This window comes from Mandrillus leucophaeus, unplaced genomic scaffold, assembly GCF_000951045.1.
Source record: "Mandrillus leucophaeus isolate KB7577 unplaced genomic scaffold, Mleu.le_1.0 Scaffold902, whole genome shotgun sequence".
Classification (NCBI taxonomy): Eukaryota; Metazoa; Chordata; class Mammalia; order Primates; family Cercopithecidae; genus Mandrillus; species Mandrillus leucophaeus.
The window spans coordinates 149,070-163,417 of record NW_012109831.1 but is presented as its reverse complement, the minus strand read 5'-3'; the positions used below and the strand labels follow the sequence as shown (position 1 = coordinate 163,417).

The 14,348-nt window shown below is 45.3% G+C and overlaps 1 protein-coding gene across 1 annotated transcript in view; it reads right to left on the bottom strand.

Annotated features, from left to right (window-relative positions):
* MAST2 (microtubule associated serine/threonine kinase 2) overlaps nucleotides 1-14,348 on the bottom strand; it is a 119,023-nt gene that overhangs the window by 21,066 nt on the left and 83,609 nt on the right. The window contains exons 5-8 of the mRNA XM_011969750.1: nucleotides 9,771-9,849; nucleotides 5,897-6,051; nucleotides 3,886-3,961; nucleotides 1,345-1,554 (exon numbers count right to left, since the gene is read on the bottom strand). Of these exons, the coding sequence (XP_011825140.1) occupies nucleotides 1,345-1,554; nucleotides 3,886-3,961; nucleotides 5,897-6,051; nucleotides 9,771-9,849 (520 nt within the window). The remainder of the gene's footprint in view (nucleotides 1-1,344; nucleotides 1,555-3,885; nucleotides 3,962-5,896; nucleotides 6,052-9,770; nucleotides 9,850-14,348) is intronic.

Here is a 14,348-nt window from a genome sequence, read left to right as displayed (position 1 = left end):
AATGCCTAAAGGTTTTGAACAAGGCTCTGACTTCAGCATTTTAGAAGATAAATCTTAAACGTACCAGGAAACTTGGAAGTTACTCTACATTAATCCTTTACCGAATGCAGTAATCCCTGATTCCTAAATGTCTCTGGGGTGCCCCTTTCCATTGCTGGAAAACTGTCAGAAAGCTTTTCCTGAACAGAAACAAACATCTACCAGCGATTTTCACGGGACTCTGGCTTTCTAAAGTTATACTTCTACAATGTTTGATTTTAAATATTTATTTTGAAATCAGAAAAAGATATTTTTGTAGAAGAAAGTACTTTTTCACCTATTAAATCAAAATCTTTCTTCCTGTAACTCCTGCCCACTGGACTAATTATGTCTTTCAGGGGTACTGAGAACAATCTGCTCTTTTTTATATATGAGAAACTTTCCACTACTTGACAATAATCATTTCTCTAGATTGAACTGTTCCCTGAAAATGTGTTTAAACTCCCCGCTCCTTCTTACTTCTAGACGAACACACTGATGTCCTTTTGGTCATCAGCCCGGGGCCCTCAGCTCAGTTGGTACTACTCCAGAGAGAGGTCTTGGTCTGGAGGCAATAAGGGGTTCTGGACTGGGCAATTCTCTAGTGACATGATGAGCTCTGGGGAGACAGGCACATCCTCTCTCCCCCAAACCGTATTAATGGGTAACATGGAGCCGCTATGGTCTGAGTGAGATGGCATCTGGCCACCTTAATCAAGAGGCTGATAGCAAAGGAAGCGCTAGTGCAGGAAGCAGTGCTTAAGAACTCTCATGTGCTTTGGTCTTGGCCATCTCTAGCTTACTTTACCTTTAGCCTCCCAGAGATTTTTTCACACCAGGGAGGATCAGGTCTCAAAACATGTAAGTCCTAACTAGAGAACTCTCCATGTAAATGGCTAAACCCATCATGCAAGCCTCATATTTGTTTTCCCTTGGCTGAGGATAAACAGTCTGAAGGCTCTGCTTAAACCAGTATTTCCAGTAGAAGAAAGCCCATCATAGCCACTGGAGCCACTTTTTGGCTTTGGGTAGCAAACCTCCTAGTCAAATACTTATGAGTACTACCCATGGTGGAGCTTCGCGCAGAGTGATACAACTTTGGATTTAGAAAAGGAACACAAGTGAGTTCCTTTGATACCAAGCAGGCTTCTCTCACTATTGCAGGGGACTGAGGAGGAATCTAAGCCCCTCAGCTCTGCCTTTGAGGGTGGGTAAGAAGCAGTCTGTGAAGACTGAGAATACCACTAACGCCCTGATCCTAGCTTGGGATTATGAATCCAATACCAGGTAGAGGTTTTTTCAGAACCCCAGCACAAGGACACTCACATCTTGTACAAGTTTCTCCAAATTCTCTTGAAGTTCATAGAAGTATTGTGATGTAATGAGGCCACTCCGAGATTTATCCAGGCAGTCTCGGGCCATCTCAATCACCTGATGATGAATAAAGCTCAGGGCTCCATCCGCCAAGGGCAGCACGCTGTCTGGGGTATTGGAGGAAATAAACTCTGCTAGTCGTTCTTCCATTTGTGCGGTGGCCTGGGAAGAAAAGCAAGAAACACACACTTCCCTTCTAGTCCCAGCTCAGTTGGAACTAAGCCTGAAGGACCTGGAAATAGCAAAATAATGGGCTCCCTGTGATCCTGGTTTCCTTACACGGCATTTGGGAAACCTGATAACTGAAGACATTAATAGATCACCTTCAAGTAAAGTCAAATGAAGATGCCTTAGCTTTATATTCAAGGCCCTCTTTCACCTGGCCTTGCCCATCTCCCCCAGCTCCCTCCAGGGCAAGCTCTTTTGCTGTAAGGACACACAAGTGTTTGCTATCTTCCTCCTTTACTATGCTATTTCATGCCTGTCTGTTTATGCTGTTCCCTGTGTATGGCTTTCTCACCCTGCCAAGCCTGCCTGGCAAACTAATTCTCCTTCTCATCTCAGTTCAAGTATCGTGTCTCCTCTGGGAAGTCTTTCATTTCCCCAGGCAAACGGGTTTCCATTCCTCTGTTCTTCCACTGGACCTCCCAACTGTGTAAACTTTGTATATGGGCACTGCTGGTTTCTAAACTAGGAAGTTATTTAAGTCAGAGAGAGTTTCATTTATCTCAGGATCTTCTTACTTAACCTTAGGACCCAAGGGAGTTAGGCAGGTGCTTGGAGAGCTGCTTAGTGAACCTGTCTGGTCACAGATGGTGAGTTGGAATGGGGGGACTGTGGATAGGAACATAACCCTGGCCTGGATCCCCAGCAAAGGAGAATGGAGGTCTGACTCCAAACCTCAAGAGACCTAACTACGCGGTCATGTCAAAACGACAAATACACATCTGTGAACGAGTTCTCAGCTGCCTATCTAAGACTCTGCCTTACTTCTTTGCTACCAGGTGGTGATTTCTGATTTCCAGTGTGTGTTCAGGTGAATGTATACTTACATACATATATATGTGCTGTGTCTACGTGGAGAATGAAAGAGGAAGAGGTGAAAGAGTGGGAGTAGAGGAGAAAGAAGGAAGTGAAGGAATCTTAACACATTTTCTCCAACAATAGTTCATCCTATAGGAAGGAACTGGAAACATGCCTATAAACACAAACATCCAATACTACAAAAACACCTAATATACAAGGAGGAGGAGGGCAAGCATGAGATACATTTCTCAACATTATATACTCCCAAACTTCATAAACACCAAGTACATCAAAATGAATTCCTAGCTATTTGTTCTGCCTCCTTCCTCACGTTTATTGTCTAGTGCCACTCCAAAGCTGGAAAGCACAGACCATGGGGCACAGGTTCTACAGTCCAGTATCCCTTCTCAGTCAGCAACAGGGCCTATCTTCAGAAGGCCAGGTCAGAGTGTACAGGCATGTGGTGTTGAAAAAGACATGCAAATGGGGCCAGGTGCAGTGGCTCATGCCTGTAATCCCAGCACTTTGGGAGGCAAAGGCAGGTGGATCACCTGACGTCAGGAGTTCGAGACCAGTCTGGCCAACATGGCAAAACCTGTCTCTACTAAAAATACAAAAATTAGCCAGGCGTGGTGGTGCATGCCCGTAGTCCCAGCGTCTCAGGAGGCTGAGGCAGGAGAATTGTTTGAACCCTGGAGGCGGAGGTTACAGTGAGCCAAGATGGTGCCACTGCACTCCAGCCTGGGCGATAGAGCAAGACTCCATCTCTTAACAGAAAAAGAGACATGCAAATGGGAAACAAGATCCTAGTTCCATATACAAGGAGGTTCACAGCCAAGCAGCAGAGTTATGACTGCTACTTCTCAGCTATCTCAGGATACCAACCTACTTTCCTCCCTAAGGATTTTCCTGCTTGAAAATGAAAATTCAAATGGTAGCAAGCAACTCTGAGATCTGTCTCCCACTTCTACTGCTCTCTCTGGCCTTCTTGCCAGTGCAGCCTACTTCTGTCTGTGTACTCTCTGACACCTGGTAATGAGGTGCTGCTTAAGAAATCTCTATCAAATGACGATGCCACCAGAGGGCAAATCCTGTAATGAATGAACCCTGACTCATGGATCCTCATATGCACAGTGAGAAGTAAAGCCTCCAGTTCTTTCTTTCCTCTTTAATATATGGTGGGATACCTTTCTGACATTCCCCTCTGGATAACTGTACTTCTGGGTAGTGAAGAAACAAAGGCTCTGCAAATACAGTTTCCAAACTCATAGTTTCCTGCTGTCTCCTTCTCAAGCAGTCTGGAAGCCCTTGTTGCTGTGTCCACAGCCTCCTGGCTGACTTTCTGTCCTTCTTGGTTATCTCTGGAGGTAGCACTTCATTCCCTCACTCCAGAGTCTTCCCAATGGGGCTGGCTGTAGGCAGCCACCCTGGGGGGCACTGCTACTCTCCTTTTAAATGGATCCTTACCTTTGGGAATCTTTCTTTGTACACATGATTCATCATTATTATTTCACTGTCAAAGGAGACTGGGGATCGTCCAGGACTAAAAAAAGAAAAGAAATGATTGTGTTACTTTAGGGCTATGGAACTATCAAGGAGAAAGATGGCCATCCCCAGAGATCCTGCCCCTCCCATCATCTTCAGCAGCCTACACATTTCCACCTTAATGGGTACTGAGTTCTAGAGCCTTTCTTATTCCTGGAGTTTTCAGTGTACCTTGTTCAGTTCAAAATGGTACTATATGGAGCTAGGCTTGGTTTTCACAAAGACCTCTTCCAGGCTAGAAAGACCTAGAAGGGACCTACTCCTAAGCTCACTGGTGGCTTTCCCAGGATAACCTTCCCCAGAGTAGGATTCTGTGTCCTCTTAGTTTTGGCCAATAGGGTTGGGTGTGCCCCAGCATATTCTTGGGAACAAAGCAAATTAAAAAACTACCAAAGCAACCAAAGAAGACGGTGCACACGTACATTTTTTTCCAAACTAGCTGCAGCCAGTGGACCTAACTTAGGGATGAATGAGGCCAGTTCAGACTGTTGTGAGTTATACATCTGGGTCATTTACTGAAGGGAGCCAATATGTTTTCTGCTTTAATTTATTATCTTCCCTGATAACCTAAATCTCCCCCTCTGGCTCATGTGTGGTTATATCTCCTCAAAAAATTTCAAAGTTGGAGCCACATAGTTGAACGGATATGTGGGTCTTGCCCAGTTTACTGCCCCTGACACATGATCCCAGATGTGCTAGGTCCACAACTGTCCCACTCTGTCTTTCTTCCCTGGAATGTGCCATGTTGTGCCTGCTGTACTGCTGCACATTACCAAGGATTTAAGAGTAATATACCAGGGATTTCTCTGAGCATCACTGTAGGCCTCTCAATCTCAACTGGCCTAAAAGGTACCCTTCTCTGTGCATGGGTTATTGAGACCACCAAGACTCAGATGTTCCTCTGTGAGACAGAGAAAGGCACTGGAGATTCACACCTGCTCGTTTGTATGCTTGATCCTTCACACTTAAGCCCCAGATACCATCTTCATCAGTCTCTGAACCTGAACCAGTCATCGTGGTCTGGCCCAGCTTTCCTGTCACTCCCGGTGCAGTGCCAGCATTACCTGAGGGGATTCTTTCTGGGAGGAACTGCTGCTCCTCTGGGATCCTGCCCTGCACATATTAGCCAATCAATTACTTCTCAGGGACCCTGCAATACTGAGCTCAATCATTAAAGTCATGTTCATTTGAATCTCCATCATCTTCCTTAACCTAACATTCTGGCACTGATTTACTAGCTAACGCCAAGGAGAATCAAAAATTAATCAGCAGCTGTTAAGGTTTGTTTGGTTTGATGAACATGTGCCCAGGTGATTCACAGAATAAAGACAGATTCAAATGGCATTTAATTCTGCTTTTGAAATGGGCTTCTTCCCCACGCCAGCAACCTGTCTTAAGCAGCAACTTTTTCAGCTGGCCTAGATCATACACCCAGGGCCAATGGGTTCTGGAGCCAGATAACCATCAGAATTGATGATACTATTGTTCTCCTTTTACCGGAGGTAATCTAAAGTATATTTCTGCTGCTAACTACCCTTAAACAGAACAAAAGAGGGATCAGTTGACAGTATTGCTAAATACCTCCTGGGGTGATAGGTTGAGCTGTACCTGAAGCCAAAAAGAGCTTGGGCTTTACTGAACTTGACTCACTGAAGCTGGCCAATGTATTATGCCAGGGGTAGCAAACTACAGCCTGCAGACCACCTATGGCCTAATACTTTTTTTTTTTTTTTTGGGTAAATAAAGTTTATATATTATTTGTGGATACTTACTACAACAGCAGAGTTGAGGAATGTGACCAAGATATATGACCTATAAAGCCTAAAACTATTTACTGTCTTGGCCCTTTATAGCACAAGTGTGCCCACCCCTGTGCTACGCAAACGAGCTGAAATCCACATGCACTGGGACAGTGGGCAGACAGCACTCTCACCTGAGGCTCCGGGAGCGGGGCCGCATGGCTGGGGACTGCCGTCCCTCCTCATCTGGTACGCTCTCTGTGCTGAAATGCTTCGTTAAAAAGTGCAGCTCATCAGCTGTAGGCTGGAAAGGCAACTGATGCAGCTTTTCCTGTGAGGAGCATGATGACTAGAAGGGAAAACATTAAGAAGTGGCATTAAAGACATGTCCCAGAGCAGTCCACTAATGGGGAAGGACTGAAAATGGTCAGGGAACTTCCCAGTCACTATAAACCCAAAGCAGGTCTTCTTTCCTCCACTCCCTTAGCCTTGTCTGTGCTTGATCCTGTTCTTTTCCAGCGCTTCAGAGCCCTCAGCCCTGAGGAACCCAATATACTGGAGTCCTTCAAGGGTTGTGCAGGGAGTTGGGCCCAGACCTTCATGGAATTTTAGAACTGCAGAAGTAGTTAATAAATCATGCTTCCTCACTTGGGACATGTTCTAGGTACGCCCAGCTGCGAATAACATCCTCTTACGTTCTCCCTTCCACAATCTTGAGAGAGCCACCCTGGGGGCAGCTCAGCAATGTTTCCTTTTGGCTGGTATCTGAAGAAGTGCCTTTTCTGGGGTTGTAAAGGCTGTGCCTAGACTCAAGCTGGCCACTGTATTATGCCAGGGGTTAGCAAACTATAGCCTGCAGACCAGCTATGGCCTGGTGTCCAGCAGGTAAGAAAATCCAGCAGGGAAGAAAATTACTTTTACATCTGGACCCAAAGATTAGGCTTGACCTGAAAACACTCATGAATTCTAAACATGGCTCAGTGACTGAGGACTCCTCACAACAGCACTGCCAGTCTCAACAGGCCATCTGAGGGAGGGTGCTCGGCTATCACAGGACTTCCATAGGTGCAGCTAATGCTGAAGCACCCATTCAGCCCCAGGACTGGGGAACTCCCCCCATTACCTGACAAGACTGACAAAGAGAACAGGCAAGTTAAACATTGTCAGCCCAAGTTCTATTTACCAAACTGATCACTGATCTGGGGTTTTGTTTTTGTTTTTGTTTTCTGAGACGGAGTTTCGCTCTTGTTGCCCAGGCTGGAGCGCAATGGCATGATCTTGGCTTACTGCAACCTCCGCCTCCTGGGTTCAAGCGACTCTCCTGCCTCAGCCTCCTGAGTAGTTGGGATTACAGGCATGTACCACCATGCCTGGGTAATTTTGTATTTTTAATAAAGACGGGGTTTCTCCATGTTGGTCAGGCTGGTCTGGAACTGCGACCTCAGGTGATTTGCCTGCCTTGGCCTCCCAAAGTGCTGGGATTACAGGTGTGAGCCACTGTGCCCAGCCTGTTTGTATTTTTTTCAGAGACAGGATTTTGTTCTGTTGTCCTGGCTGGAGTGCAGTGGAGTGATCATAGCTCACTGCTGCCTCAAACTTCTGGACTCAAGTGATCCTCATGCCTCAGCTTCCCAAGCAGCTGAAACTGCAGGTGCATGACACCATGTCCAGCTTTTTTTTTTTTTTTTTTTTAAATAAAGTGACAGGGTCTTGCTGTGTTGTCCAGGCTGGTCTTTTGGAACTCCTGCTCTGACCTCCCAAAGTGCTGAGATTATAGGCCTGAGCTACTGCTTCCAGAGCCAGGGTTTAAATATCTAAATCCATTTAAGAATCAAAGCTAGGCCAGGGGCGGTGGCTCACACTTGTAATCCCGGCACTTTGGGAGGCCGAGGTGGGCGGATCACGAGGTCAGGAGATTGAGACCATTCTGGCTAACACGGTGAAACCCTGTCTCTACTAAAAATACAAAAAATTAGCCGGGCGTGGTGGCGGGCACCTGTAGTCCCAGCTACTTGGGAGGCTGAGGCAGGAGAATGGCGTGAACCCAGGAGGCAGAGCTTGTAGTGAGCCGAGATCGCGCCACAGCACTCCAGCCTGGGCGACAGAGCGAGACTCCGCCTCAAAAAAAAAAAAAAGAACCAAAGCTAAAGCACCACACTGAGACAACTCTGTTGTCACAGGCTTAATAAACAAGTGAGAAATCAGCATTTCTTTTTGGCTAACAGTGCACATTTTCTCTCACAGAATGCTATAATACATGAAGTTATAAACAGCTAGTGAGATGTCTCCATAGGGTTATTTCTTGGCCACATTTTAATAAATGATTTGGATAAAGTTGTAAAACGTATTCTTATCAGCTATAGCTAACATGAAACTAGTGAGGCAGTGTAAACTACAGTGGGCAAAACTGGTATTTTAAAGAATCCTAATAAACTGGAGCAATGAGTTAAGTCTATTAAAATTTGCAGAAAAGGAATATTTATACATAGATGAGACTTACCTTGGTTCTAAAAAAAATCACTTGTTTGAGTAAAGAGTTATGGGAAAGGGGATTTTTTTTCTTTTTTTTGAGACGGAGTCTTGCTCTGTTGCCCAGGCTGGAGTGCAGTGGCGTGATCTCAGCTCACTGCAATCTCTGCTCACTGCAATCTCTGCCTCCTGGTGGTTCAAGCGATTATCCTGCCTCAGCCTCCCAAGACGCTGGGACTACAGGCGCCCGCCACCACGCCCAGCTAATTTTTTGTATTTTTAGTAGAGATGGGGTTTCACCATGTTAGCCAGGATGGTCTCGATCTCCTGACCTTGTGATCTGCCCACCTCAGCCTACCAAAGTGCTGGGATTACAAGTGTGAGCCACCGCGCCTGGCCTGGAAAAGGGGATGTTTATTAGGGAAAGACCTTAAACTTAACAGCTGCCAAAGACCAGTGACATCTTTGGATTAGTGTGATAGTAATATCTAGGTTGGAAGAGGAAATATACTCCTTTTCCCTGCTCGAGATTCAGGAATAAAGGCACAATGAGCAGGGAAGACCTGAAGAATGCTGCAAGCAATGGGGATGGGGTCAGCAGGTCTACGGCCTGCTTCTGTATGGCTTGCAAAGACTAAAACATTTACTCTACATTTGGCCCTTTACAGAAAAAGTTGGCCAAGCTTGTAACTGTGGTTTTAATAAAAAGTTGCTCGGCTGGGTGTGGTAGTTCACGCCTGTAATCCAAGCACTTTGGGAAACCAAGGCAGATGGATGGCTTGAGCCGAGGAATTTGAGACCAGCCTGGGAAACATGATGAAACCCCGTCTCTACAAAAAATTAGCCTGCTACAGGGTGGGCATGCCCCTGCAGTCCCAGTCTACTCAGGAGGCTGAGGTGGGAGGATCATCTGAGCCTGGGGAGGTTGAAGCTGCAGTGAGCCGTGATTGCGCCACTGTACTCCAGCCTGGCCAACAGTGGCACTCTGTTTCAAAAAAAAGGTTGCTCAATGAGGGCTTACTTAAGGGTCAATTGTGCATAGCAGCAATTAGTACAGCTCTTGTGTTTTAGGCTAAAACATTCTCCATAAGAAACGTTTTAGAGACAGGTCCAGCTTTTTGCTTCATACACATCAAACTTGGATATCAAATAACAATCACTCTTCCCTTCTTTTTTGAAAGAAAAAGGCAAAAAAGAGAGGAGAGTCTACCAAGTGTTTCGGATATGAGAAAGGTGATCTATCTGCTCTTGGTTCCAGTTCTAGAAATAAGAATGGAGGAGTAGGAGAAGTGTGCTTAGGAGCCCCCATACCTGGTCTCACTGTCAAAGCAAAAGTTCATCCTCAAGCTCTCCTCTGCCTCCACTAGATGTAACTGATTCCCAGAGAGAGCACTGGTCATCCTTTCTGAAGGCACTTATGGAGCTAGCTATGGTTGGGAAGGGACACCAGCCCTCTGTTGCACCCAGCATCATCTCTAAGCAACCTCTTTGAGTTTGACTTTGGAGAAAAACTTGACAACCATTTTGTAACACTAGATAACCCAAAGGGAAGTACTTCCTCAGGGTGAAGGAAGTATGACCACAGATTTGGCTACTTACTGAGACAGTGGAGCTAGGAGTGTTAGTTCCATATCCTGAAGAGGGCAAAGAGGCCAAAGACCAGCGTCGCCCATCAGTCCTGTATGCAAGAAAAAAGTATTAGGTAGTTTCTACAGGACTACACCCTGACCCACAACCTGCCTGTCTGTCCATCAGCATTTGGGGGCAGTTGATTCACTGTAGGGCTCCTCTTTAAGACATTACTGCTCAATCCAGTACATGCTTTTATCTCTCTCTCCTACAGAGGGCTTATTGTTGTTTTCCCTGAAAAGACAGACATCTCTGACTATAAAATAGTCCATGACTTTGTATAACAGAAGAACATCTGTCATATAACACTGTGGTTTTGGAATAAACATTTTCATACTCTCAACTTACTTTCATAGAAACAATGACAGAGGATTCCAGCTACAGGCAACATCACAAGATAGAACTGCCACTGAAATGCAGCTATTTCCGTTTGTGAAGGCTCCATATTAAGGGTTCTTTGGTCTTCCCCAGGCCACTGGCTGACAACAGGAAGAAGTGGGCCACCATCTGGGTCTGAACTGAGCTAATCAATGGGAAATAGTTATAGGCTGCCTAGGGGCCATTAGGACTCATAAAACCAATCTTTGGGAATGTTTGTCGAAGAGTGACAGTAACTTTATGAAAGAGGAGGGAGGTGACATACCCTTAGCTGTATAAGAGGCTTTGGGGGAGGCTTCCTGCTGCTCTCAAAAGGATGCTCCCCAAAGCTCTCATGAAAACAAACAACCCTCCCCACACACACACAGTTATTTGCTTTACTGTAGAGGGGAAAGATCAAGCAAGGATCTAGTTTGAAACTTTTATAACATGAACGTGTGATTCTTTGCTTGGACTGTGGGATGTGGTGTATTCTTTTTTGTAGGGCTTAAGGGTACAGCCTGCTCTGGTTGAAATTAGATACTTTTTTTGCTGCTACTCATGGAACCTTAGACTATCAGCAATGGAGGATCTTTATAAGTTCATATTACAATTTACAGAGAAAACACTAGGATCCTGAGATTTGGGTGGTTTGTTCAAGGCTTCATGGTTATGGCAGGGACAGGGAGAGGAAGAAGCAAAAAGGAATACATCTTGCTGGGGCTTCTCCCTTCGAAGCACTCCTCCCCACCCTCACCAATACCTAGCAGCTTTTCTACTCCATTCTCTAAGGGGTGAGTCGAAGGTTCCATGCCACATGCACATGACTCAAACTTCATGCCACCCTGGCAGCAGCACATATAGGCTATAACTCTGCTGGAACCTAGTCTCTGAGGTTCAGACATGTCCAGGAAGGTGCTCAGACATCACGTTCTCTCTGACCTCTTTGCTGGGTCCTGGGAGCACCACACAATAAAGCAAGCTGGTTCCAGGACACAGCTCAGCAACAATGAGACAAGTATAACTCAGGGTTGGTTTTGCCAAACCCTTGTCAAATACACTTTTGCACATGTGAGTTTTCCTCCCCTTAGATAAAAATGAAAACCAGTTGCATGGCAGCTATTTCTCTGTATAATGAACGGCAGGGGCCACCAGAGTCAGGAAGAAATGCCACCCCATGATGCCTCTATTTCCTCTATCTGGTCACCGCAGTCACCTGACTGTGTAAAGTTGTGGGAATAAGGATGACTTGTCCCTAAGCTCAGAAGTTTGGAACTATTCAGCTATTCCTGCATCCAAGCACATGAGCTCTGAGCCTTGGTTCCAGCAGGTAGAGGGAGATCCCTTTGGGCCTCTTTGCAAGATAGGAAAGGCCCAATGTTCATACCCAGTCAGAGAAGAATCATCACAACCAGTTTTCACCAACCACAACATCACAAACCATATTGTCTGGCCATGCATAGCAGTTTCCCAGCCCCTCTCCCCATTATACCCGCTATTACCTGTCAGCTCTGTGGCTATGGCTGTAGTAAAAAAATACACATTACAGTGAGAACCAAAGGAACCAGAGAGAGTAATCTTTTTGAATCTTGGTATTTGGTCTAGCTTGGCACATTCCTTCTGTTTAGGAATGTGTGATAGTTTGAAGTGAAATTGTAGGACCAATGGGTCTATCCTTAGTGTTCAATCTGTCTTTTGTTTGATATTGCAAACCAATGTGATCCTCCAAAGCACCAGCCAGTAACACAGAAACAAACAATTCCTGATACTCTGTTTGGCAGGGTTGAAACACTTCTCCCCACCCCACCAATAACCAGCAGCTTTTCCTACTATGTTCTATAAGAGGACAGCCCAGAGATCCATGTTCCATGCACATGACTCAAATGTCATGCCACTTAGCATAGACCTGTTTGTGTCTCAGTGGTAAAAAAACAGGCCCTGAGGCCTCCCAGTTGGTCCTACTCCCAAACCAAGGCAATGAAACAGACCCACGGTATCAATGGAACAGGCTGTTCCCTCTGCCTAGAATGGTCTGCACACACCTGGGTCCTCACACTTAACGTGCCAGCTGCTTCTCACCCTTCAGAGAGGTTTTACATGGCCGCCCAATGGAGGTTCTCTGGCCTTAGTCTCTTCCTGTTCTTGTTCTGTTTTGTTTTGAGATGAAGTCTTACTCTGTCGCCCAGGCTGGAGTGCAGTGGCACAATCTCGGCTCACTGCAAACCTACCTCTCGGATTCAAGTGATTCTCCTGCCTCGGCCTCCTGAGTAGCTGGGATTACAGACCTGCACCACCATGCCCAGTTAATTTTTGTATTTTTAGTAGAGATGGTGTTTCACCATGTTGGCCAGGCTGGTCTCAAACTCCTGACTTCAAGTGATCCACCTGCTTCGGCCTCCCAAAGTGCTGGGATTACAGGCGTGAGCCACTGCGCCCGGCCCTCTTCCTGTTCTTTCATGCAGCATCATGCTCTTTCCCTCTATGGTGCTTGTCATAACTTATATCTATATACTTGTTTGTCTTTCTCTCCCACTACTCATTTGTCTTCCCGCCAGGACACAGAGCTTTCAACAAATGAAGGTATCTCTATTAAAGGTGACTTGATCGTGGTTGAACTGAGACAGAAAATATGCAAATAAGAAAATATCAGGAACTGAAAAGTACTATTTTGAAAATAAAACTGGATGATTTGATGGAGAAAGACAAGAAGGCCCCTTTAGATTGAATGTTTAGGGAAGGCCTCTCTGAGGAGGTGACGTTTAAGATGAGATATGAATCATAAGAATGAGTTAGCTAAATGAAGATTTGAGGGAGCAGCAGTCCTTACAAAGGAAACAACCAGTACACAGACTCTCCTACATCGTGAGTTTCAGGGAAGTAGGGACTATGTCTATTTTGCTACCACTACATAACTCAGCACCCAGCCGAGTGTGCCTGGCTCTACGTGGTGGTGCTCAGCAAATATTTATCGAATGAATGAGAAGTAACTCGATGCCACCTATGGGGATCTGGCCACAGGTCTTGGTGTCCCAGCTCATACCTACTCTGAGAGTGCAGTTGATATACAGTCCAGGCAAGAAGTCTGGGATAAGTCTTTCCACCTGGGTTGGAAAAACAAATGCACCAATCCAGCATATTCTTACACTGTAAGTGATCTTATCTGGATCCTTGCTTAACAAATGGGAAGTTCCATAGGGTAGGAGAGATGAGCCCGTGGAACAACCCTGGATAAAACTTGTTTTGAATAAGGTAAGTGGGTTGAGGGAGGAAACCCAAATCAGTCATCAAACTTATCCCAACCTGTTCATGTTCTTTTCAGCCAAAAATAATCCTGGAAAGAGGATGGATTTCTTTTGGGCTATCATTGGAATAGTGAGTTAACACTGTTTCCAGGAGCCTCCCCTTTTCCTAATATGTCTTTTTTAAAAAAGTAGTCTAAGTATTAAAACTGTCCTGGCCTCCAGCTATATTACATTCTCCATCCATTAAAGGTTACAAATCTGGAACCATAATTTTCCTGGAGGTCTTATACTAGAGACTAACTCTAACAAAGAATAATGTTAAAAATTAAAAAATAAGATAAAATAAATATAAACTCTGGCAACAAATCTTAGAAAAGTTCTGACAAGAAACCACGTGTGTACAGAGCCTAGGTATGTGATTTGGATGGATTAATCTCATTCAGCTTTCTCCAAAGGCCTGATGATATTCCAGCCACAGACAGAGCTGTCAGCATTGCTGCCCTGGGCCAGAGACAGGTTTGTATCACTCTCAAGAGGGGAGAAACACAGGAGGTGGACCATAAGCATGGCTTTGTATGCACCAAATCTTTCTAAATTCATGGAAGGAAAAGTGAAGTCCCTGTAGTCTCTTTATCCCCCAAACGAACTCCAGTTCAAAGTCAAGGAGAGAAGCACAGAGGGCCCTTCCAGCCACCTTAAACTAGCTGAGTTAGAGAGGACAAAGAGTGTAACTTTGGGTCCTCCTGGAGGAGAGCTTATTTTCTCATCGATCACTCTAGGACAGTTCTCAATTGAGAGTGTAACGCTTTGGAACATACCCGCAGGACATCACGGACTTAAAAAAAAGTGAATTGTACAAATAAATCTACTTTTACTTAATATCTACTCTCCTGTTTAAATATTCAAACACAAATACATGGGGCACCTACAAAGCAAAACCAGAACACGA